At 52.6% G+C, this 24,792-nt stretch overlaps 1 protein-coding gene across 4 annotated transcripts in view; it reads right to left on the reverse strand.

Moving 5' to 3' along the window:
* Positions 1–24,792, reverse strand: part of RHCG (Rh family C glycoprotein) — a 44,913-nt gene that overhangs the window by 18,802 nt on the left and 1,319 nt on the right. The window contains exon 1 of one of the 4 annotated variants that reach the window (XM_044978614.1): positions 2,861–3,130. The exons of 1 other annotated variant lie outside the window; for it this stretch is intronic. In XM_044978614.1, the coding sequence (XP_044834549.1) occupies positions 2,861–3,047 (187 nt within the window). In that variant the 5' untranslated portion in view covers positions 3,048–3,130. Of the gene's footprint in view, positions 1–2,860; positions 3,131–5,067; positions 5,087–5,887; positions 6,025–24,792 lie in introns of those variants that run through there. 2 more of the 4 variants (XM_044978615.1, XM_044978617.1) reach the window with 2 other exon arrangements.

Raw genomic sequence — 24,792 nt, forward strand, 5'->3', positions numbered from 1 at the left:
GAGGCCAGAAGGGGCGACTCACCAGAGGCAGGGAATCACCCCAGCCATCCTTTCAATCTGGTGGCAGGATTGTATGAAGCAAGGACTGACAGACAGCCATGTGTGCTGACCCGGGCTAAAGATGTGCTGGGGGAAGGGGAGATGCCACAAGCATATGCGCTGCTTGGCCTGGTAACAGCCACCAGCACCTCTCCTCCCAAAGGATCTCCAGGCACTTCTGAAACTATATACGTAGAGCAGTGGGTGAATGCAGACACCTCTGGGTGTGTGCATCTCTGCCTACACGTGTCCTCATAGAGCTGGAACCCAGCAGGGACAGGCTACAGAATATTAACCCTGCATCCCACATACCACATCCCAGCTGCTATGGACTCAGACAGTTTCCTCCTCTTCTCCTTAGTGCAGGAGTCTCAAACGCACGGCCCACAAGCTGCCCCAATGTGCCCCAGGGGGCTCCAGCAGTTTTGGGGCTGGGTCTCTCCCTTGGCCCCACCTGCCGCCCCCAGGCGCTCCCCCCTCAGGGGCCTCGGCAGCACAGCAGAGCTGAGTGGTGTCTGCCGGCCCCTTCCTGCAGCCCAGGGGTGGGACTGTGCCTCCGCACGCTGCCCCCACCCCGAGCGCCCCTGTGGCCAATGGAACCCCAGGTAAGACCCCCACTCCCTCCCAAACTCCCTCCCAGAGCCTGCACCCCCAGACCCCCTCCTCCACCCAAACTCCCTCCCAGAGCCCAACCTCTCACCCCTTCTGCACCCAAACTTCCTCCCAGAGCCTGCCCCCCAATCCCCTACCCCAGACCTGCACAGCTGGAGGAAGGAGGTAGGGCTGGGGCAGCATGGGGGAGAATGGTGCACGTCAGGACTGAGGTGCACTGGCAGAGCTGGGTGAGCAGCACAGGACTGGGATGGGGGGTGGTGGCTGTAGGTCAGGACTGAGGTGCACTGGCAGAGCTGGGTGAGCAGCGCAGGACTGGGATGGGGGGTGGTGGCTGTAGGTCAGGACTGAGGTGCACTGGCAGAGCTGGGTGAGCAGCGCAGGACTGGGATGGGAGGTGGTGGCTGTAGGTCAGGACTGAGGTGCTCTGGCAGAGCTGGGTGAGCAGCGCAGGACTGGGATGGGAGGTGGTGGTTGTAGGTCAGGACTGAGGTGCACTGGCAGAGCTGGGTGAGCAGCGCAGGACTGGGATGGGGGGTGGTGGCTGTAGGTCAGGACTGAGGTGCACTGGCAGAGCTGGGTGAGCAGCGCAGGACTGGGATGGGAGGTGGTGGCTGTAGGTCAGGACTGAGGTGCACTGGCAGAGCTGGGTGAGCAGCGCAGGACTGGGATGGGAGGTGGTGGCTGTAGGTCAGGACTGAGGTGCACTGGCAGAGCTGGGTGAGCAGCGCAGGACTGGGATGGGGGGTGGTGGCTGCAGTTCAGGACTGAGGTGCACTGGCAGAGCTGGGTGAGCAGCGCAGGACTGGGATGGGGGGTGGTGGTTGTAGGTCAGGACTGAAGTGCACTGGCAGAGCTGGGTGAGCAGCGCAGGACTGGGATGGGAGGTGGTGGCTGTAGGTCAGGACTGAGGTGCACTGGCAGAGCTGGGTGAGCAGCACAGGACTGGGATGGGGGGTGGTGGTTGTAGGTCAGGACTGAGGTGCACTGGCAGAGCTGGGTCAGCAGCGCAGGACTGGGATGGGGGTGGTGGCTGCAGTTCAGGACTGAGGTGCACTGGCAGAGCTGGGTGAGCAGCGCAGGACTGGGATGGGAGGTGGTGGTTGTAGGTCAGGACTGAGGTGCACTGGCAGAGCTGGGTGAGCAGCGCAGGACTGGGATGGGGGGTGGTGGTTGTAGGTCAGGACTGAGGTGCACTGGCAGAGCTGGGTGAGCAGCGCAGGACTGGGATGGGGGATGGTGGCTGTAGGTCAGGACTGAGGTGCACTGGCAGAGCTGGGTGAGCAGCGCAGGACTGGGATGTGGGTGGTGGTTGTAGGTCAGGACTGAGGTGCACTGGCAGATCTGGGTGAGCAGCGCAGGACTGGGATGGGAGGTGGTGGCTGTAGGTCAGGACTGAGGTGCACTGGCAGAGCTGGGTGAGCAGCGCAGGACTGGGATGGGAGGTGGTGGCTGTAGGTCAGGACTGAGGTGCACTGGCAGAGCTGGGTGAGCAGCGCAGGACTGGGATGGGAGGTGGTGGCTGTAGGTCAGGACTGAGGTGCACTGGCAGAGCTGGGTGAGCAGCACAGGACTGGGATGGGGGGTGGTGGCTGTAGGTCAGGACTGAGGTGCACTGGCAGAGCTGGGTGAGCAGCGCAGGACTGGGATGTGGGTGGTGGTTGTAGGTCAGGACTGAGGTGCACTGGCAGATCTGGGTGAGCAGCGCAGGACTGGGATGGGAGGTGGTGGCTGTAGGTCAGGACTGAGGTGCACTGGCAGAGCTGGGTGAGCAGCACAGGACTGGGATGGGGGGTGGTGGCTGTAGGTCAGGACTGAGGTGCACTGGCAGAGCTGGGTGAGCAGCGCAGGACTGGGATGGGGGTGGGGGGCTGCAGTTCAGGACTGAGGTGCTCTGAGAGGGCTGTGCTGGGGAGATAGAACAGGGAGATGTGGAGCAAGACTGGGCAGAGCTGGGGGGCAGGGGCAATGGGGGGGCTCAGAGCTGCAATAGCCAGGGGTACTGCAGGCTGGGACGGAGGTGCATGCGCAGAGCTGCCGGGGGAAGTTCCCGCAGCGCCTGCCTTCACAATCCTGGGGCTGTTTCTCTCAGACTTTCACAAGCCCCAGAACTTCAGTGACATGGGTCTCATTCGCTTCCCTCCTGGCTGACCTGTGCAGGGTGTGGCATTTACCAGTGCAGGGGCTGGTGCCTGCCAGCCGTACTCACATGGATACCTGAAGTAGAAATCGTTCTCTATGTCACTGGTGAGGTTCTTCTGGAGCTGCTCCTCCTTCCAGTGTGCATCAGCTTCGGGGTCAAAGCGCACAAAGACCCCAAAGAGGACGATCATAGCAACCTCCCAGAGGAGGCAGACGAGCGGCAGCCGCCAGCGCATGTATGTGTTCTTCACCATCCCAGACCAGCTCACCCGCTCAGATCCCAGAGAACCCACTGGGGCAGAGCGGGTCCAGGCACCTAGACAGCACGAGCCCCAGTCCTGATGCCTGGGGAGACTCAGTCCATTTATATAAGTCTGGTGATGTGGGGCGTGGTGCTGGGAGCTGTCAGTTCTCACAGCTGCCTGGGGCAGGCTCACATTTCAGTTCATGGCAAGTTTAATAGATTTGAACTCTCTCTGCTTCCAGCCAAAAGAAGTGGGGTTGGGAGCACGGAGGCATATCTCTAGCACCTTCTCTCTGAGGAGCTCAAACCCACCTAGGAGAGTTATACTTATACCTGCTTTACAGATGGGGAAACCGAGGCACAAAAAGGGGCAACAGTCACACAGTGAGTCGGCTGCAGAGCTGGGAACAGAACCCAGGACTCTTAACCCCACCCCCTTACTCTAGCCACTAGACCCCACTGTCCCAAATACAGCCAGGGAGTCCTGAGCCTTATGGCCCTTGCTCTAACCACTAGATCACTCTTCCCTCCTGGAGTCTGGAATAGAACCCAGGAGTCCTGAACCCCTCTCTACTCTAACCACTAGGCTAGGGGTTCTCACAACAATTTTTCCTAAAATTATTTATTTTTCCTATATTAATAAAATAATATGTACATATATATATACAAACCATTGTAATTTATTTATGCAAGGTTTTGGGGTTGTTTGTTTTTTTTTTTGCAGACTCAATAATAAAACTAATGCCCAGTTATTTTTATTCTTTACTGGACCTAACAGATTAGAAACACAAATAAAGTGCTTTGCACGTTCTTGTCTTTTTTTACTATTGTTTCTTTTGCTTTTTTGGTCAAAGTGGTTGTACAACAATTCTGAAGTACATTTTAAAATGCTTTTACATAATAGAAGTCCAAATAATAATGAAAAACCCTATCTGGGTGTCTTGGGTCTGGGGATGGGAGAGCAGGGGAGGCACGGCTGTGGTTGCAGCTGGCCCTGGGGCTCCTCCGGGCAGGTGGCGGGGTGCAGGGCTTTGGCCAGCCCTGAGCGCCTCTGGCTGGGGGGGGGCACACTCCAGGCTTCAGCCAGCCTGGGCTCCTCCAGCTGAAGGGGGGGGATGCACTCGGGGGGCTTGTGGCTCCAGCTGCAAGGAGGGGAAGGGAATCGTGGTGCTCTGGCTGCCGGGGGGGTGGGGTGGGCAGAAGGGGTGTAGTTGGGGGCTAGCCTTCCCAAAGGGGGGCTCCACCTGCTGCCCATGCACCCACTGCTCACCTACTCACCCCCCACCCGCCTCTTGCGTCCCTCCTCAGTCTCCCACCCACTGCTCACCTCCTCACTCCCCTGCCACAGACACCCCCTGCCTGCCATGAGACTCCCCGCTCACTGGTGGCTCACTGCTTACCTCCTCACTCGCCCGCTCACAGCCAGACACCCCTGCCCGCCTCCTTACCCTGCTGCTAGCTTGCCGCCTTACTCCCCCATCAGGCCCTGCCCCCATCACTTACCTTGCTGTTTGTCTCCTCACCCTCCTGCCACTTGCTTCCTGCATCCCTCCTCTCACTCCTCCCACCCACCGCTTGCCTCCTCACTCCTCTGCCCATCACGAGAACCCCAACTCACTGGTGGCTCACGATGCTCTTGAATGAACTCACACAGGAAAATGACAAAAGACAAAAACACCACATCAGCTGTGTGTGAACACTTTTCACAAAGCGATCCTCTATGTCTGAACTACCAGTTCTGATCCCACACAACACTTTCAAAAGACGAGCCTGGGACCTTAAATTCAGAACTTTGCTAGACACTAAAAATCATGGACCGAATAGAGACACTGGATTTAAGACTTATTACAACAATCTAAAACCCACTAACAAACCCCTAAGCTGCTTCCCCCTTTCTTTCCATTTTATGACTGGAGTGCTGTTAACAGGCCCCTTCACCTTGAACGGTTCCTTAAAATATGAGTTAACTACTTATGCAAAACAATCTGTTCCACCTTGTATTGAGCTTTGACATTTAAAATTTCCCAGACCTGAAGAAGAACTCTGTGTAACTCAAAAGAGTATCTCTCTCACCAAGAGACACTGAGCTTGAGCTAATTAGACACAGCTGGTCTGGCCGCCAAGTGAGTCAGCAAAGTAGCTCTTCATCTCTGTGCAGGATCCTAGCACCTGACAGCCCAATTCACTCACACAAGATGCTAAACTTATACCAGCTCTTTTCATCACAATTGAATTTGGCTCCTGTAAAGGTTCACGCCGGGGCTCGACCCTCCGGAGGGCGGAGGGGAGCCACACCGGCTCACTACACGTCCTCTGTTCCGGTCTGGCCCTGGCGTTCCAGGGCGACCAGCGCAGTACCGCACGGCATGGGCCCCCCTGTCTCGGGGCTGCACAACGGTACCACTTAGAGGGGCCCCGCCCTAGGGTCGGGCGGGCACCAAACACACAGTCACAGTGCTCAGGCCCTCTGGGTCAGGGGCTGAGCAGCAATAAACAGTTCAAGGAAGCTCAGGCCCTCTGGGGCAGGGGCTGAGCAGCAATAAACAGTTCAAGGAAGCTCAGGCCCTCTGGGGCAGGGGCTGAACCGATTAACGGGTTGGTATATAGGCCCAGGTCCTTACACCTGAGCGTTGGGTGAGGGGGAAAACTGCCACCCGTGAGTGGGGTGGCAGGGGGGATGCAGGCCCACCCGCTCCACTGCGTCCCAGCCTGGGGCCCTAGAAGCGGCTATCGCCGCTGCAGGTCAGTGGGGTCCTGACCGCAACACACTGACATAGGCTCGTGTGTGTCTGCAGCCTGACCAGGGTTGGCTACCCCCGGGCCACTTCCAGCTTCCCCCTCAGGGCCTACCTCATCCGTGACACCGGTCCCAGGCCAGTCTACCAGCATAGGTTCCTCTCGACCGGGGCTTGGTGGCAGGTGAAATACTGTGGCTGGAAATTGAACAGACCGGTTCCAGCTGAGCCAACTGGAGTCTGGTGGCCAGTCTCTGATCCTGGGCTCCTCACCACGCTGCTCCTGGGGTCACCAATACAGGTGGCATTGGGAGCATCTGCAGTGATAATTGTTTGGTATCACTCTTTACTGGAGGATTTATTCAGCACGTTGGGTGCTTGCCCATACATTGTGTTCTGGACTGTAGCTGACAATGGTTCTCTGTTCCCCATCTGACTATACCACCCTGACTCCTGTCTATGGTACTGAGCTGTACCTGCCACTTCCTGTCCCACGGAGTCTGGCTAGCTAGCCTGGGGGTGGAGTAGCCTCCTGGAATGCTACAGCTAGCAGCATCTGTCTTGGCTTACTCCAGCACCCAGATCACAACATGCATGTAGAGACTGGGTTTGTCTTTGCCGGTTCCCACCGAAGGCCAAGCAGCTTCCCCGAAGGAGGATCTTTGGAGGACCAGCTTAGTTGCCCTGAGGAGTTGGAGCTTAGGGTTGTCCCTAGCCATCTGGGTGCCCCATGGGGGGGGCTGTGAGGGGCCCCAGGCCTCCCCCCCCAGGGTCTGGGAGGCAGGAGCTGTGAGGAGCCACGTTTGGGGGCCACACAGGCCCAGAGTGGCCATGGGGATTAGCGGGGGTTCCAGGAGCAGTCCACACCGCTTCCCTCGCCCCTAGCTGTGTCTCTCGGAGGAGGGGGCTTGGGAGAAGGGATCTCCTCCCCCATTCACCAGCAGCGTCAGGAAGCGGAGTACCCCGGCCCCAGCCTGCTCCACTCCGCCAGCTCCCAACCGCGGTGCTCCGCTTCCCACCACCGGTGAGAGCCGGGGACGGTCATTTCCCCAACCCGAGTGACACGGCTGGGGCAAGGGAAGTGGAACAGGCTGGGGCCGCGTCTCTCCGCTTCCCACCGCCAGTGAGTGCGGGGGACGATCCTTTCCCCACACTCACCGGCGGCGGGAAGGGAGCGCCGCGGCTAGGAGCTGGCAGAGTGGAGCGGGCTGGGGCCGGGTTGCTCCGCTTCCCGCCCCTGCCGGTGAGTGCGGGGTCACTGGGGGAAGAGGTGGAATGGGGGCAGGCCGGGGGTGGAGCAGGGGGGAAGGGGAAGGAGCAGGGCAGAGGGAGTTGTCTGGGCCCCCCTCCCACCCCCCAGGGACGGCCCTGCCCCTTGCAGGGAGGGCCGGCCGAGGGATAGGGCTGGTCGCCGGGGCGGGAGCTGCTGTGTATGCAGCATGCAGCTGCCTAGGGCACCATGAAATCTGGGGCAGTTTGGTGCCCCAAATTTCATGGTGCCCTACGCAGCTGCGTATGCCTAAGGAGGGCCCTGCTGGCATTCCCTGTAGGGAGGCTGTTCAGAGTCCTACCCTAATACTTTCATGTGACTCTGGTTGCACTTGCACACCTGAGCGACACGCATACCTGGAGCTCCAGTGCAGGGTGTGACCTAGGCCATGATCCAGACAGAGTTCAGGTCCCTTCATGATGTACCCACCAGCCAGTCCTGGCAGGCGCCTGCTCCCTGCATTAGCTAAGAGAATGAATCATAGACTTTAAGGTCAGAAGGGACCATTATGATCATCTAGTCTGACCTCCAGCACAATGCAGGCCACAGAATCTCACCCACCCACTCCTGTATCAAACTCGTGTATTCAGCCAACCACTATGCTATCTGTGACCCGATGGTGTCTTCTGTGGGAAGGATACAGATATCTGCATGTCAGCGGCATGCTGGCATTGCAGCCTGTGTCATCTTGCTATGCTATCAAAGATTTGCACATAGATATTTGAATAAAAACAGGACTGAGCCCTGCGGGACTCCACAAGTCAGCACTCTTGGCAAAGGGCAGTAGAGATTCTTGCCATGTGTGGTGGTGGTGTGGCCTGGTTGGTAGCAGCTGACTCCAGGGCGAGTGCTGTGGGACATCAGAAACACACATTAGTTTCTGATAATAAATAAAATGAGCACTGGTCTGTAGCATTGTTAAGCCCCCTGTCAGAGATCTGGGGGAACCAGCCCTTTGGCCTGCAGCCCAGTCCGGATGTTTTCTTCTGCTGCCGAAGTGACTTCTGGAAAGTGTTTGGTAAATGAGCGTGCAGGGTTCAAGAGAAAGTCTTGTAACACAAGGAGTCCTGTCACAGCTGGCTATGCTGCTGTGAGGCATGGTGTGCATGACTGCCCTCTAGCCGGGTAGGACAGAATTGCTTGTGTATATCGGTTCTGCAAAGCTGGCTCTCTAGGAAAAACCTGCGTCATGGGGATCATCCTGCTGCCTCTGGTAATGATGCTATTGGCTCGGCTCATTAGAGGGCCACTGGGGAGATTAGCTGATGCAGGCAGTGCTATAGACTCATCATCTTCCTGGGCATATAACGACTGCCATAGTCATCAATTGTTTGCCAGGCACCAGCATTGGCATCCTATGGAGTAAGCACCAAGTGGCAGGGCCCTGCTCTACAGGGGACACAAGTGGGGAGGCATTTTTGCAGACAACTGGGCTCCTAACATTTTCTCACAGTCCGCATGTCCTAACCCACCTCCTCAGCCCCATCAGGGTGCTGGGAGGATCCCAGTGGGGAGTGAACAGGCTCTGCAGACCTTCTCTAGGGCCTGGCTGCTGCCCAGAAAGCCCCAGTGCCCCACTTATTCTTCTGGGCAGGGGGTTGAGTGGAGCTTTTATGGAGAGCATTTATTACTATGGGTACTGCAGTAGTGCCCAGTCACAGACTAGGAATCCATTGTGCTCGGCCCTGTACAAATGGAACAAAAAGGCCATCCCTGCCCCCAGGACTGTACAGCAAAACTTCAGCTAATTATAGGCAGCTGGGAATAAAGCAGTCAACAGGGCTTGCATGGCAGATCATTTCCATACAAAGGTCCCAAGGGGAGCTGAGTTTCAGGGGAGGAAACGGTTCATTCCATTTACTGCCCTTTTCATTTTTGCTTCATTTTGCAGGGCTGGGCTTACATAATTAGAAGTGGCAACAGCTTTTCACACTGATGAATGTGTGTCACAGGGGCCCGTGCCATTATATGCATCGGTCCTGTGAGTCTGTGTGCTAGTCTGTAGCACTGCGTATGATGGGAGCTAGGCTGCAGGAAGCACGGCCATTTGGTCAATTATGGTTGGATTTATCAGAGATCAACCACGTCCTACAGAACTTCCTGACATTTCAGTCCTGGGTTTCCCCCGCACACCACAGGGCTGCTGCTCCTCTGTCCTGACCCCAACACCCCATTATTCTAGTCCTGGGCTCCCCACGCTGCCATCCCACCTCCTGCACTAAGACCCAACACACTCATTTCAAATGTGCCCAAGTCCACATTTGAACCCAGCTACCCTGAAGTGGAATGCATGACGCACTAGGTCACCTCAGCTCATCTCCAGGACTTTGAACCAAACATCTTTGGCCAGACACTTTACAGAGGTTTTCAGTTCAGAGCCTGATTGAAGAGCAGCATCCTCTGAAAACCACCCCGAGATGCTCTCTACCCCTCCAGAGATCATTAGATCCATGCAAACAGCCAGAGAGACAAAGGCATTAGCTCCCTCCCTAGACCCTACAAAAACCACACTCTGGAATTCATGGATCATAACAGCTTCGTTTACTGACCCCCTCTCTTTCCACCGTGCCTCCCACTTCTTCACCAGCCGTTTGAGCACGAAGCTCCCATTATGGGAGAGTGGGGCAAAAGGTAATGGCTTTTCCACTGGCCTGATAGTCTCACCTTGCTGCACTGCCCAGCATTCCCACCTTATCAGCCTGCAGATCAGTGCTTTGCCACCAGAGTCCAGTCAGAGCCTGCATGCTCCAATGGCTCCTCTGCACACGTGCTCCCACTCTCACCTGAAAAGCTCCTATGAGTGGCTGCTAAAGGGACAGTCTCCCTTCAGGCTTCTAGCCATGGGAACAGTGCTGCTGAAGTGGCTGAAACAGGAGCAGCATTGTTAACTGCTTAAGTGCTGCAGAGCTTGAACCGTCCTGAAAAGGAGAGGTTGTGCAGTGTCACACCTGGGAGGGGGTACTGAGGAGCGGGGGTTCACCAGACAGCCTCTTGGAATCCATGGGCCTGATCAGATTCCCCCTCTCAGGGTAGTCATTCTGTCCCTGGCTAGGAGTTCACCGTTATCATCATCTGCTGTCAGCCAGCAGCATGGAAGCTCCTAAATGTCCTCTTCCCCCACAGCAGCCTCCCACCTCTCCCAGACCTAGCTGGCCACATCTGTTGGGGCAGCTCCATCTCTGCAGGGGACACTTGTCATGTGCCAGATTCTGGCCCTCACTAGATCCCCTTTTTGCTGCTCCAGGAGCAGGGAAGAGTGAAAGCTCTGGTGATTGTGTGCTGCAGAGCAGCCTGTCGGTCAGGACACAAGGCTGTCATAGGTTAGAGTGTGCCCTGGAGCTGCTCTTATTTACACTGGGAGCTGCACCAGCCCCCAAATCAGCCAGGATTAGGAAGGTGCAAAGATGGCATTAAGGTGCCTTTGCCCCGGTCCCTGAGCGACATCTCCTGGGAGAAGCAGCCTGGAATTTGGACCTTACTGTCCCACTGCTTCTCAACATGGTCTGTGAATTTGCCTTGGAATAAGCTGGCCCAAAGGCCTCACTGACATGAAAGCTGGAGGATCTCGCTGACCATGAATGAATGCAGGACTCGAAATGGTAGAGGAACAGAGGATTTGCCAGAGTGGACTAGACCAACATTTCCTCTTTTCTGAACTCCTGTCTCCAACTGTGGCTTGATCCCATAATGCATCTGTGCTGCACCGTCCTATGGGATTCAATCTTAAGGCTTAGGTCACTTTGGGTATGTCTACTCTGCAATTAGACACCCACAGCTGGCCCGTGCCAGCTGTCTCAGGCTTGTGAGGCTTGGGATAAGGGGCTGTTTAATTGCAGTGTAGACATAAGAACGGCTGTAACAGGTCAGACCAAAGGTCCATCTAGCCCAGTATCTGTCTACCGACAGTGGCCAATGCCAGGTGCCCCAGAGGGAATGAACCTAACAGGCAATGATCAAGTGATCTCCTGCCATCCATCTCCATCCTCTGACAAACAGAGGCTAGGGACACCATTCCTTACCCATCCTGGCTAATAGCCATTTATGGACTTAACCACCATGAATGTATCCAGTTCTCTTTTAAAAACATTTGGGCTTGGGCTGCAGCCCAAGCTCTGGGACTCTCCCACCTCTCTACACATGTGTAAAGCTGTCTGCAGTGACTGAAGAGCACGAGTACCAAATCCCAAGTTGGTTGTGAGTTCTATTCTTAGATTTCACCAACCACTTATCAAGTGTAAACTCCTCAGATTTTATAACAGCCTAAATAGAGATTCACAGACAGTTCCCTTGGACACTCTGATCTGTCTCACCACCCAGGTAAACAAGGCTTTGTGATAAATGGCCCCTTTCACCAAAAATCACAGCAATTTTCAGGTTACTCCCTGTCCCAAAGGACCAGTCACTTACCCCAGGTAAATTGTTCCTTAGCTCTTACACCAAAGACAATGCTTCTAGCAAATCCTATAATAAACTAGCTAAAGATTTAACAACTAGGAAAAGGAAATCTGAGAGTTAATTACAAGGTTAAAGCAGGTAAACATATATACACACACAAATGAATTCCAATCTTAAGTTTCAAAAAGTAATAGTCGCTTCTAGGATAAGCAAACTCTATACATCCTTTGGCTAACCCAGGCTAAGCACTGGGGATCTTTTACTTATGCCTAGTAATCATGGCCCCTCAGAGTGCAAGCAGCATAAAGATACCATTCCTCCTTGCTAGGGATTTTTATTCCCTTCCCCTACTCTGCTTGGAGCTGCAAACTCAGCTGATGGGAGGAAATCATTTGCAAGATTCTTCTTCATGGGTAGAGGAGAGTAAACAACAAAGTATTTTGTCCTCCTTAACGTTCCATTCTAGTCCATCTGGTGTCATGGACCTTTCCTGTTGGGCAAGATGTAACACCTTCTGTTGGAGATCAGCAATTCACACTAGTTAATGTCTTTCCCCTGTCTGGTGATTTACATAATCACAGAGACTTGCAATGCAAACATTCAAATATTACCTTACAATATGGGATGCAGATGCTATAAGTGAGATTAATGCAGGTAGCAACCCACAAGCATTCAATAAAGTCTAAACACTGCACACATTCTTATCATTCTAATTCCTATTTTTACAATATTAACACACAGGTGAGCCAGATTGATTCCAGCCGTGTATTTGTCAGGGTTCCCTTGAGGTATGGGGACCTTGGCATGAGCTGGCACCTGGTCTGCCAGTGTCACAATACAGTATATTAGGCTTTTTATGGCAGCATAGCAGCTAGGGTTGGGGAGGTTACTGAGGTGGTAATAAGGTGCTAAAAGGTGTGGGTTCCTGCTGCAGGCTATCACCATGCTCTCTGCTCAGACCTGAACCAGTGCCCTAGAGCAGAGGTGGGCAAACTATGACCCGCGGGACTGTCCTGCCTGGCCCCTGAGCACCTGGCCTGGGAGGCTCGCCCCTGTCCCCTCCCCTGCTGTTCCCCCTCCCCCACAGCCTGAGAATGAGGCCTGTCTTTTGTTTACCATGTTTGGGGTGAATTTGCTGCTCATGCAAGTGACTGGAACTTCCTGCAGCAGCCAGCAATGCAGACCCGTCAGAGATATGGGGGAACATTTACTACCAAAAGTTAAGACTATGACATGAAAGCTGGAGGATCTCTCTGACCATGAATGACCCAGTGCTCTGTGCTGCACAGTGGCGGCAGTGTGGCCCGGCTCCAGCCAGGCAGCGCAACTGTAGTGCCGCCAGCCACCGGTGCTCCAGGCAGTGTGGTAAGGGGGGCAGGGAGCAGGGGGAGGGCAGGGGAGTTCAAGGTGATGGTCGGGGGTTCGGGCGGTCGAGGGGGGGAAGAGGGGGTTGAATGGGGGCAGGGATCCTAGGAGGGCAGTCAGGAAGGAGCGGGGGTTGGATGGGGCAGCAGGGGGCAGTCAGGGGCAGGGGTTCCAGGGACATTCAGGGGACAGGGAGAAGGGGTCCTGGGGGGGCCGTTAGGAATAAGAGGAGGTCTGGGGGTGGTCTGGGGGTGGTCAGGGGACAGGGAGTGAGTGTGCGTGGATGGGGCAGGGGTGCCAGGGGGACTGTCAGGGAACAGGGGGGTTTGATGTGGCAGGAGTCCCGGGGGAAGGGGCAGATAGGAGGTGGGGGCCGAGCCACAACCTCCTCCCCTAACCGGCCCTCCATACAGTTTACGAAACCCGATTGGGCCCTCAGGCCAAAAAGTTTGCCCGCCCTGCCCTAGAGTCTTAGCACACATTCCTCTGTGACAGCCTAGGGATAAATCAATCCACCAGGAGGCAGTTTGATGACCCCAGGGAGTACAGTAATCCCTTGAGGGGAAAGATCTGGAATTTACTTATGGTTCCAGGGCAGGAGGGAAGGGCTGAGACAGCTGGAGGACTCTTCAGGTCAGAATCTGCCATAGATCTCATGGGGAAATCAGCTGGGTGACTCTGGCAGATATTGGTCCCAGGCATGGCTCTACCACACAGTTTGGAAATACTGATAATTTCTGCTCAGGAGAAACAGGACAGGAATGGCAGAGGGGGCTGCAGGTCAGGCCTGAGGTTCACTGGCAGAGCTGAGTAGGGGGGTGTCTGCACCGTGCCTGGCCACAGCTGGATATCTCAGTCCCTCACTTTAATGAGCATTAAAGTTATTTTAAAAAGAAGACAGAACCCCTCCCTGTTTGCCTGGGGTCAGTGGGTAGAATCCCCATGGAGGCGGGGGAGGAAAGAGGCTCTTTGGTTGGCTGTGAGCTGTCTCGGTGAATTCCAGGAGACAGAGACTGACAGAGAGAGCTGACCCCAGAAGGTTCATGTGGCAGCAGGCTGCTCTTGTTCCGAGGGGATGTGGCGAGCCACATCCTGATGCACCTTGCAGCCAGGTGTCAGTGAGCTGGGAGGGCACAGCCATGCAGGGCTGCAGGCTCCTGAGAACGAGGCCTGTCTTTTGTTTACCACGTTTGGGGTGAATTTGCTGCTCATGTGACTGGAACTTCCTGCAGCAGCCAGCAATGCAGACCAGGCTGGGGCCTTGATTTGGAAAGTGAGAACTGGAAACACAGTGTCCTAGTGGATGCCTGATGCACCTGAGGGATCTTTGCCCGGGCAGCTGCAGCCTTGGCCCCAAGGCAGCTGGAGCATCTTTGCCTGGGCAGCCACATCCATGGCCCCAAATCACATCCCTTCCCTGGCAATCCTGTCCCCAAGGCAGCTGGGGGCATCCCTGTGCAGGCAGCCCTGGCCCTGAATCAGCAGGAGGCATCCCTGGCCTGGAGTCAGCCGGGGGCAGCCCTGGCTCAGGGAGCTGGTGGCAATTCTGCCTGTGCAGCCCCTGCCCTCTTTAGCTCTCACTTCTACTTTAATTAATTTCTGATAGCTCCCTGGGATCTGCTGGAATGAGGAGAATGAGGTAAATGCAGCCAAGATCTGAATCTTCTCTGTGCAAGAACATAAGGGCAGATGAGGAAGAAGATAGGGTCAGCATGGGCAGTGGGGCAGATCCTTCCTAGGCATAACTCCAGGGACATTATTAGATTTACACCAGGGATTATTTTGGCCCAGTGTGTTTTAGTAAGACGTGAGTGGAGGCTGCTCAAATCCCTTCACAGGAAGATGATGCTGAATGACCCCCTGTGGGAATTCCCCTTCCCAGAACCGGATTGTTGCATCTGCCTGGCTCTGGGGGCCAGGGTGTCAGTGAACCAGGGATGTGGGAACACAATCTTCACACGGTCAGGAGAAGGCAATTGCTGGAATCTTAGTGCCAAGGCAGTTTAGTTAAACCCCCCACTTGCCCAATGCCCCAGTTCTTTTCCTGGAACTCAGTCACACTCACAAGGGACATGGTTGATTACTTATTTCCAGCCTCTGAAAACATCCAAGAACCTCTTGTCCATCCTGACCCCACACCCCAAAGCCTCAATGAGCACAGGACAAAACCCCAGCAGCACCCACTAGAACTGGCCTTTGGGCATCAAGATATGGGATCAAATGTGGCCATGGTATAGGTGGGCACAGCTCCATTCAGTCCAGAACAGCAGGGGTGAATGCTGAATGCTCTCTGTGAGCAGGAGTTAGTATCCCCTCACTGGTGTCAGGAGCCACCTATGATTATTATTTACTACCAAAAGTGTCACGAGGTGCCTCCTACTATGGATCAAAGGAATGATCCCTACACATGAATGTGATGACATGATGCCATCAGGAGGAGATGGGGAGGGGTGATGAAAGCATGGAGGGGTGGGGGAAGAAGCAGGCGGTGACCCCACAGATGTTATTCAATTGCTCAATGAGCGGTGATTTGATCTTTGCCCTGCCGTCAAAGGTGGCTCATTTCCTGTCAGTTCTGCACAACACAAGGTCAGTGCTTAATTGGAATGAAAGAGGTGCCGGGGCTCAAGCAATTTTTTTACATTCATAACTGATGCAGCAGGTGCCGGGGCTATGAACCGCCAAGCCTAGAGGTGGCGGGGCTCAGCCCTGGCACAAATTAAGCACTGCACCTGGGTCCTGAGGAGCATCTGTAAAGAGGAAAGGGCAGCGTGGAAAGGCTGAGCGTCTCCTAGGGGGCAGCATGAAAGAGGCATAGACAGGTTGTGGGAGAAGCAGACAAGCAGGCAGTCCAGTCTGGCATCACTGGCAGAGCAGGTGCCTCGCCAAGGGCCAGCTCCAACTCCTCTTGAAGTCAATGGGAGTCTTTCAATTGGCTTCTTTGGGAGTTGGCTCAGGCTGTAAAATTCACGCACAGTTAAGCTGGGAGGGCCAGGCGAGGACAAAGACCTTGAACTTGGAGAAGGGGGATTCAAATGGGGGGCGGGGTGAGTGGCCAAGGGAGAGGATCTTGGGGGCTGTGCTTTGTGCGGCTCAAAGGAGGGGCAATGTCAGTGAGGGAAGCTAGACAGGAGAAGTTAATGTGATCAACATGAGAGAAGTAAAGAGGCTTCAGTGACACACTCCAGTGGGCAGCCCCGGCTCTGGAGGCCACATTAGCAGCTGTGGACTCTGGCAATCAATCCAGGGAGTCTGCAAACAGCATCTTTCAAGGAGACATCCATGAGAAACTCTGCGCTGGGCTCAGCTTGTTTTTTGTCCTCAAGCAATCCCCGATAAGGCAGATCTTGGTCACACCTCGCTAAGTGCTGTTCTTGAGCTGTTGGGACAGGATCGGCCTGGAGGGAAGCCCGCTAAATGCACACAGGGCACCCTTGCTGGACAGGAGCCATCTGGTGTTCCCATGGGCGAGTGGCGGTTGGTGCAGGGAAGGATTCTGCTACCCGCTGTGGGGTCCTAACCCCCCTGTGGGGGTGAGGCTTTATTAACAGAAAGTAAGTGCTGGCCTTTGAGAGGCCAAACACAACACTCCACGGAAGAGCAAGCAGGGAAAGGAGGGGTGGTGGAGCCCATAGCTGCTGAGAGCACAAGGAGCTATAGCATGGCAAGCCAATGACACTCAATCTTGGCTCAGCTGAGAGCCCGGGGAGATTCACTGAAAACTCAGGTTTGAACACAAGTCACCCTCACGGGGCTGGGTTTATTGCAGAGATTCTGCTTTAGCCCAAACTGACACCCATGCAGCAGAAAACACAAGACACTTAGCGCCCCCCCGCCCCCGAAGTACAAATCAGACAGGGCAGCTCCTAGGTTCCCCAGGGCTCACTGGCCTGGCATCTGGCTAGCTTAACCCCCCTTTCCGGGCTAGGAAAACAAAGCCATTGTTGACAACAGGGGCCAACAAGTGGCACAGTTGATCTGGTGCTAAACACGGTTCAGCTGCAACCCTAGCCATGGACAAAGCGTTTCAGCTGTACCTGTTAGTGGCCTCTCTGCAGCTAGCAATGGGCACCTTCCTGAGTGAAACACCCCCTTCTTTTAAAGTGCTCAACTGCATCTAACTAGCTCCCAGCCGAGGGCCTGGTTCATCCCGGGACACCGCTCCATGGTGGACAGTCAGTCCTGGGCAGCCTACCATGCACACCCATTCCACCAAAAATATGTCATGGGGCTGGGGGCCCTCCTGTGGCCTTCAGCCCATCAAAATGACTGACTATGGGTGGGGTGAAGGGCCTGACAGGCAATACCCTCTGATAACAAGCAAACATAGGCTGTTCACGGGTCTGGCGGGGGGTGAGGAGGCGAACATTTCCAATGGGGTCTCCCCAGAACTACATATGACATTCATTCTGCCACATCACTTAATTATCTGTCCATTCGACGGAAGGGAGACTGCGAATCAATGTATCAGCACATTGAGCAAGTTCCAAATCCGGGAATCATCTCACCCCTCATTATTACCGCTGCATTTTTCAGAGCAGGACACCGAGGTACAGAAAGGTTTTGCCAACATACAGACAGTGGGCTCACCGCCGGCTCTCATTGCCCTGCACCTTGTATGGTCATTTCCGCCAGTGCAAAGCGGACGTCAGACAGCAGCCATTCGGACCTGATCGCATTTGATGCCCGCTTTGCACGGATCAGATCACTCCTCTCTGGTTGAACTCAGAAAGCCCTGAATACCCAGTTCCACGCTACGTAATATCTGATATATTCCATGGTCTAATACCCGATGTCATATATCACAGGAGGGATTAGCTTCTCTAGGGAGCCACTTTGCTCCATGCAGATGGCTAACAGACCTGGTGTCCTTGAGTTACTTCTGGCCGGTAGTTTCTTCTTAACCCCAGACTGGACCGGCTCCTGGTCCTGGGCCATTAAAAGCACCTGCTTCCGTAGACAATAATAAATCTGATTGGGCAGTTTACTGCACACTTATCTCTGTTGCTCTATAAATACAACTGGTTGCTGGTGACACCGGTTTAAACTGGGGTGTGCAAGCTCTGGAGAGAAGCATGGAATAGATGGGGTGAAAGTAACTTAAAGGACTTACCGGTATGCTGGAGTCCTGAGTGGGTGTGGCCTCAACCAGAAGAGGTGTGGCCTCAGTGGGAAGAGGCGGGGCCTTTCGAGATTTAAAGGCCCTGAGGCTCCAGCTGTGGCTGGGAGCCCTGGGGCTCAGGGGCAAATTAAAAGGCTGGGAGCTCAAGCTGCTGCAGAGTTCTGGGCCCTTTAAATCACCATGGGAACCCTGCCATTGCTACCCTGGGGCGGCAGGGCTCAGGCTAGGGCTGGGGTAGCAGTGGCAGGGCTCCAGCGGTGATTTAAAGGGCCAGGGGCTCCAGCCGCTGTGGGAAGCCCCCGGCCCTTTAAATCCCCGCTGGAGCCCTGCCGCCACTGGGATAGCGGGGCTCGGGTGGCGCTTTAAATCACCGCCGGTGGAACCGGTCCAGTCCGGCCTGGAGTACCGGCTCGTGCTGGTACGCCGTACCGGACTGTACCGGCTTCCTTTCACCTCTGGGCATATACATGCAGGTGGCTCCAGTCTGCACGGTTACTTCCTCCCCGATACACCTCCCAGCCCCTCTATGTTTCTCTACTGAGAAGAACCATCAGTATCTGGACTGAACCTAAATTTTACTGTCCAGACTGAGGCAGGCAGGGTCTCACCTGGGATGCTGAAGGGAGGAGCAATGGAGCTAGAGGGCACAGCATACAGTGGGGAGTGGAGTCAGGGGAGGGAGGATGGACTACAGTGGAGGAAGGGGGAGGGCAGCTGTGATCAGGCCGCAGTGTATAGATATTACACCGGACTATTCTACCGTCTCTGGCTCCAACTCACCCATTATCCATTTACCCTCATTTCCTATCCGTAAGAACATAAGAATGGCCATACTGGGTCAGACCAAAGGTCCATCCAGCTCAGTATCATGTCTGTGACCAATGCCAGGTGTCCCAGAGGGAGTGAACCTAACAAGCAACGACCAAGTGATCTCTCTCCTGCCATCCATCTCCACCCTCTGACAAACAGAGGCTAGGGACACCATTCCTTACCCATCCTGGCTAATAGCCATTAATGGACTTAACCTCCATGAATTTATCTAGTTCTCTTTTAAACCCTGTTATAGTCCTAGTGTTCACAACCTCCTCAGGCAGGGAGTTCCACAGGCTGACTGTGCGCTGTGTGAAGAAGAACTTTCTTTTATTTGTTTTAAACCTGCTGCCCATTAATTTCATTTGGTGGCCCCTAGTTCTTATATTATGGGAACAAGTAAATAACTTTTCCTTATTCACTTTCCCCACACCACTCATGATTTTATATACCTCTATCATATCCCCCCTTAGTCTCTTCTTTTTCAGCTGAAAAGTCCTAGCCTCTTTAATCTCTCCTCATATGGGACCCATTCCAAACCCCTAATCATTTTAGTTGCCCTTCTCTGAACCTTTTCTAATGCCAGTATATCTTTTTTGAGATGAGGAGACCACATCTGCATGCAGTATTCAAGATGTGGGCGTACCATGGATTTATATAAGAGCAATAAGATATTCTCCATCTTCTTCTCTATCCCTTTTTTAATGATTCCAAACATTCTGTTTGCTTTTTTGACTGCTGCTGCACACTGCGTGGACATCTTCAGAGAACTATCCACGATTGCTCCAAAATTTCTTTCCTGATTAGTTGTAGCTAAATTAGCCCCCATCATATTGTATGTATAATTGGGGATATTTTTTCCAATGTGCATTACTTTAAATTTATTCACATTAAATTTCATTTGCCATTTTGTTGCCCAATCACTTAGTTTTGTGAGATCTTTTTGAAGTTCTTCACAGTCTGCTTTGGTCTTAACTATCTTGAGCAGTTTAGTATTGTCTGCAAACATTGCCACCTCACTGTTTACTCCTTTCTCCAGATCATTTATGAATAAATTGAATAGGATTGATTCTAGGACTGACCCTTGGGGAACACCACTAATTACCTCTCTCCATTCTGAAAATTTACCATTTATTCCTACCCTTTGTTCCCTGTCTCTTAACCAGTTCTCAGTCCATGAAAGGATCTTCCCTCTTATCCTGTGTCAACTTAATTTATGTAAGAACCTTTGGTGAGAGACCTTGCCAAAGGCTTTCTGGAAATCTAAGTACACTATGTCCACTGGATCCCCCTTGTCCACATGTTTGTTGACCCCTTCAAAGAACTCTAATAGATTAGTAAGACATGATTTCCCTTTACAGAAACCATGTTGACTTTTCCCCAACAATTTATGTTCTTCGAAGTGTCTGACAATTTTATTCTTTACTATTGTTACAATTAATTTGCCCGGTATTGATGTTAGACTTACCGGTCTGTAATTGCCAAGATCACATCTAGAGCCCTTTTAAAATATTGGCATTACATTAGCTATCTTCCAGTCATTGGGAACAGAAGCTGATTTAAAGGACAGGTTACAAATCATACTTAATAGTTCTGCAATTTCACATTTGAGTTCTTTCAGAACCCTTGGGTGAATGCCATCTGGTTCTGGTGACTTGTTACTGTTCAGTTTATCAATTAATTCTAAAACCTCCTCTAGTGACACTTCAATCTGTGACAATTCCTCAGATTTGTCATCTACAAAGGACGGCTCAGGTCTGGGAATCTCCCTAACATCCTCAGCCGTGAAGACTGAAGCAAAGAATTCATTTAGTTTCTCCGCAATGACTTTATCCATCTCGATCGTCCAGGGCCCCTGCTGGTTGTTTAGTAGGCTTCCTGCTTCTGATGTCCTCAGAAAACATTTTGTTATTACCTTTTGAGTTTTTGGCTAGCTGTTCTTCAAACTCCTTTTTAGCTTTTCTTATTACATTTTTACACTTCGTTTGCCAGAGTTTATGCTCCTTTCTATTTACCTCACTAGGATTTGACTTCCATGTTTTAAAAGATGCATTTTTATCTCTCACTGCTTCTTTTACATGGTTGTTAAGCCACGGTGGCTCTTTTTTAGTTCTTTTACTATGTTTTTTAATTTGAAGTATACATTTAAGTTGGGCATTTATTATGGTGTCTTTGAAAAGTGTCCATGCAGCTTGCAGGGATTTCACTCTAGTCACTGTACCTTTTAATTTCTGTTAACTAACCTCCTCATTTTTGCATAGTTCCCCTTTCTGAAATTAAATGCCACAGTGTTGGGCTGTTGAGGTGTTCTTTCCACCACAGGAATGTTAAATGTTATTATATTATGGCCACTATTTCCAAGTGGTCCTGTTATAGTTACCTCTTGGACCAGATTCTGCGCTCCACTCAGGACGAAATTGAGAATTGCCTCTCCCCTTGTGGGTTCTTGTACCAGCTGCTTCAAGAAGCAGTCATTTAAAGTATCGAGAAATTTTGTCTCTGCATTTTGTCCTGAGGTGACATGTACCCAGTTGATATGGGGATAATTGAAATCCCCCATTATTACTGAGTTCTTTATTTTGCTAGCCTCTCTATTCTCCCTTAGCATTTCATAGTCACTATCACTGTCCTGGTCAGGTGGTCGATAATAGATCCCTACTGTTATATTCTTATTAGAGCATGGAATTACTATCCATAGAGATTCTCTGGAACATGTGGCCATTCCTGGCCTCATTCCTCCCACCCCCATATCTCAGCCCTTCCAGCTCCTTCCCCCTGTCCCCTTTAAGTCCATTAATTTGCCCCCTCCCCCTAAACCCACCAGTATACTGTTTCCTCTGGCTGCATTCATACTCCTCACTAACCATCCCACTTACCCTGGCACTATTCAGCTAATATTATGCCTCCTCAGGCTCCATTCCTCCTTATTCCACAGTAGTCCACGCTCCGTTCCACTGTATGTTGTCCCCTCCAGCTCCATCCCCCTCCTACCAGCATCCCATGCACTTGGACTCAGCACCCCCACTCGGGTCCCATTTCCTCAGAGCTGCCTGGGGTCAGCACTGTCAGATATCAGATATATGAGGATAAGCTCTAGGGAGTGGCCGCCCTCCCCACCATGCTACCCCCAACAGGTCCCCCCCACTGGACCTGATTCCTCCCCGCTCTGCAGGATCTTTAGAGTAGCTGAGCAGGGCTCCTTTATTCCCAGCCCCTTTCCCTCCTCAACGTGTGTCAGTGGAGATGGAGTAGTAGATTATTTCCCAGCTTTGTTCATTAATAACACACAAGCCAGGCCTCCACATGAAACTGTGAGGACTGGAGTGATGGAGAAAGCCACCTCCATCCGTAGGACCCAAGCTCTGATTTTTGGGTGTGTAGTGACCTCTAGTGGGGAACATGTGTATGTTTAAAGTAGTCACATAAGGTGAAAGGCAAAGGGAGTAGTACAGGTCTGTCGCATCTTACGCGCATTTAACATGCACGATTTTAAGTATACGCGCTCGGCCAAACAAACAAACAAACAAAAAAAGAAAAATAACCATTTTAATACTGTACCTGTAGTGCAGGCGATTTTGCCCGCCATTCAACTCAGTGTAATTTTGACCATATGCAGTTTTCGCTTTACGTGCTAACTGCGGAACGGAACCCCCGCGTAAGATGAGACTCGCCAGTATAAGGAGAGAAAATGCCAAAGCAGCAATAGGGGTGCGAGAGTGGGAAAAAAACAGTGTAACAAGAACAGCAGTAAAATCACACGCCCACTACAGAGCAATCCAGAATTTTCTGGTGCCTCTCTCTAGAATGTTATAAAAGTCAAATATCTAGCAACTGGGAGAAGGGACTGTGGCTCTTGGGTCTGTATAGGCTGTTATGATCCCCAAATCGTAGCAGCAAACTGCAAGACGAAAATAAATTCTGCTACTGAGACCACAAGAACCATGGGAGAGCAAGGGAACATGACTGGACCAGCAGGTGGTTCTACAGGTCTAGAGGAAGTACACTGGGAGAAGAGTAGAGGGCCTGGAACTGGATTAGCAGAGGGTTCTGCAGGTCAGGACTGGATTAGTAGAAAAGTCAGTACAAATACCAAAGAACTTGATTCAAACAGCCCAGCAGATTCAAGGAATACACACTTAGCATTGCTAGAATAGCTCAGCACACCTCAAAATGCTTGATCGTTCAAAAAGTCATGGACAGAATGACAACATCTAAGAAGCTTCCTGAGCCAAAGACAATAAACCCTGAAGTAGTTACAAAAAAGCTATATGCCAAGAAACTAGAGTAGAAGAAACAAGAATGCCAAGCCTCCATCCCTGCTAGGGGAGAATGTTAGATTCTAAATAGAAGGCTATTGGCAGTCTTCTGCCAAAGTAACAGCTACACCATCCAAACCAAGGTCATTCATCATAGTTACCCTGAGAGCCATGCCTATAGGAAAACTGAAGCATCTAAACAAAACCAAGGAGAACACTAGTTCTCTGTTGAGGAAATCCAGAATCCTGCTGACAGAAGTAATATACATCCACCCCAGCCACTGACCAGGAATAACATACGGTGCAGCAAACACACATTGCAGGTGGTGGATCCACCTCAGCAGCCAAACAGAGCCCTGCTGAAGGAACTGTTCTGAGAACAAATGACCATGAGATCACAAAGCCATTGAGAGTAAAAATTGGTGGCTACGGACAGATGTCCACTAAGAGGCGGCATAATCCTCACACCCTGCCCCCTCCTCCAGTGGAAGTTCAGGTTATCTCAATTTTTCATCTCATTGTACTAGTCTGTGATTATTGTTTCTGGCTGTTATGTTTTGTTTGCCTTTGATTTTTTTTTTTAAATGGAAAGACCTCCCTCCACCATGACACCAGAGTGTTAGTCTTTGTAACCCTAACCCAAGTCACATGAACTGCATCACTCAGGAGTCAGGCTCAAAAATCATTAGATTATTTTAAAAATCACAAGATTTCAAAAGTATTAAATGCAAGATTATTTTAATTTACCTCCTGGAGTCTGTGCTTTTAGGGGTCACATTTTCAAGCTTTTCTCCACCAAATATTGCAAGATCTGAGATAAAAATCATGAAGGTTGGCAACACTTCCAGGGTTGCCAATTTTGGCTGGACATATTGCTGGGGGGTTTCATCACATGACATAATATTTAAATAAAGATTAATCTTTAATTCCTGGAGACTCCAGGGCAATCCTGGAGGGTTGGCAACCCTACAACCAGCTCAGGGGATTCATTCCCAAATGTGACTAGGGTTGCCAACTTTCCTGGTTTTGCCAGGAGTCTCCTGAAATTTGACTCTATTTCCCGGAGGCTACTGAAGTCAAAACTTAGGCACTAAAAGTCCGGCGGAGCAGCAGGGCTAAGGCAGGCTCCCTGACTCCACACCACTCCTGGAAGTGGCTGGCATGTCTCTGTGGCCCCTGGTGGAGGGCGGGGGCGGGAGGGCAGGCAAGGGGTCTTTGCACGCTGCCCCCGCCCAGAGCACTGACTCTGCAGCTCCCATTGGCCGGGAATTGCGGCCAATGGGAGCTGAGGGGTGGTGCCTGCAGGCAGGGCAGCATGTAGAACTGCCTGACCACCCCCCCCCTCAGGTGTTGCAGGGATGTGCCAGCTGCTTCTGGGAGCAACATGGGACCAGGGCAGGCAGGGAGCCTGCCTTAGCCCCGCTGCGCCACCAACCGGGAGCTGCTGAAAGTAAACCCCGCTCAGTCGGAGTCTGCACCCCTCACCTCCTCCCGCACCCTAATCCCCTGCCCCAGCCCAGAGCCAGGACCCAACTCCCAAATCCCCTCCCAGATTTCGCACCCCCTCCTGCACCCAATCTCCCTCCCAGAGCCCACACCCCCTCCTACCTCTACCCAGAGCCCACCCCACACCCAATCTCCCTCCCAGAGCCCACACCCCCTCCTACCTCTATCCAGAGCCCACCCCACACCCAATCTCCCTCCCAGAGCCCTCACCCCCTCCTACCTCTACCCAGAGCCCACCCCACACCCAATCTCCCTCCCAGAGCCCACCCCCCTACCTCTACCCAGAGCCCACCCCA

This window comes from Mauremys mutica, chromosome 11 (genome assembly GCF_020497125.1).
Source record: "Mauremys mutica isolate MM-2020 ecotype Southern chromosome 11, ASM2049712v1, whole genome shotgun sequence".
Classification (NCBI taxonomy): domain Eukaryota; kingdom Metazoa; phylum Chordata; order Testudines; family Geoemydidae; genus Mauremys; species Mauremys mutica.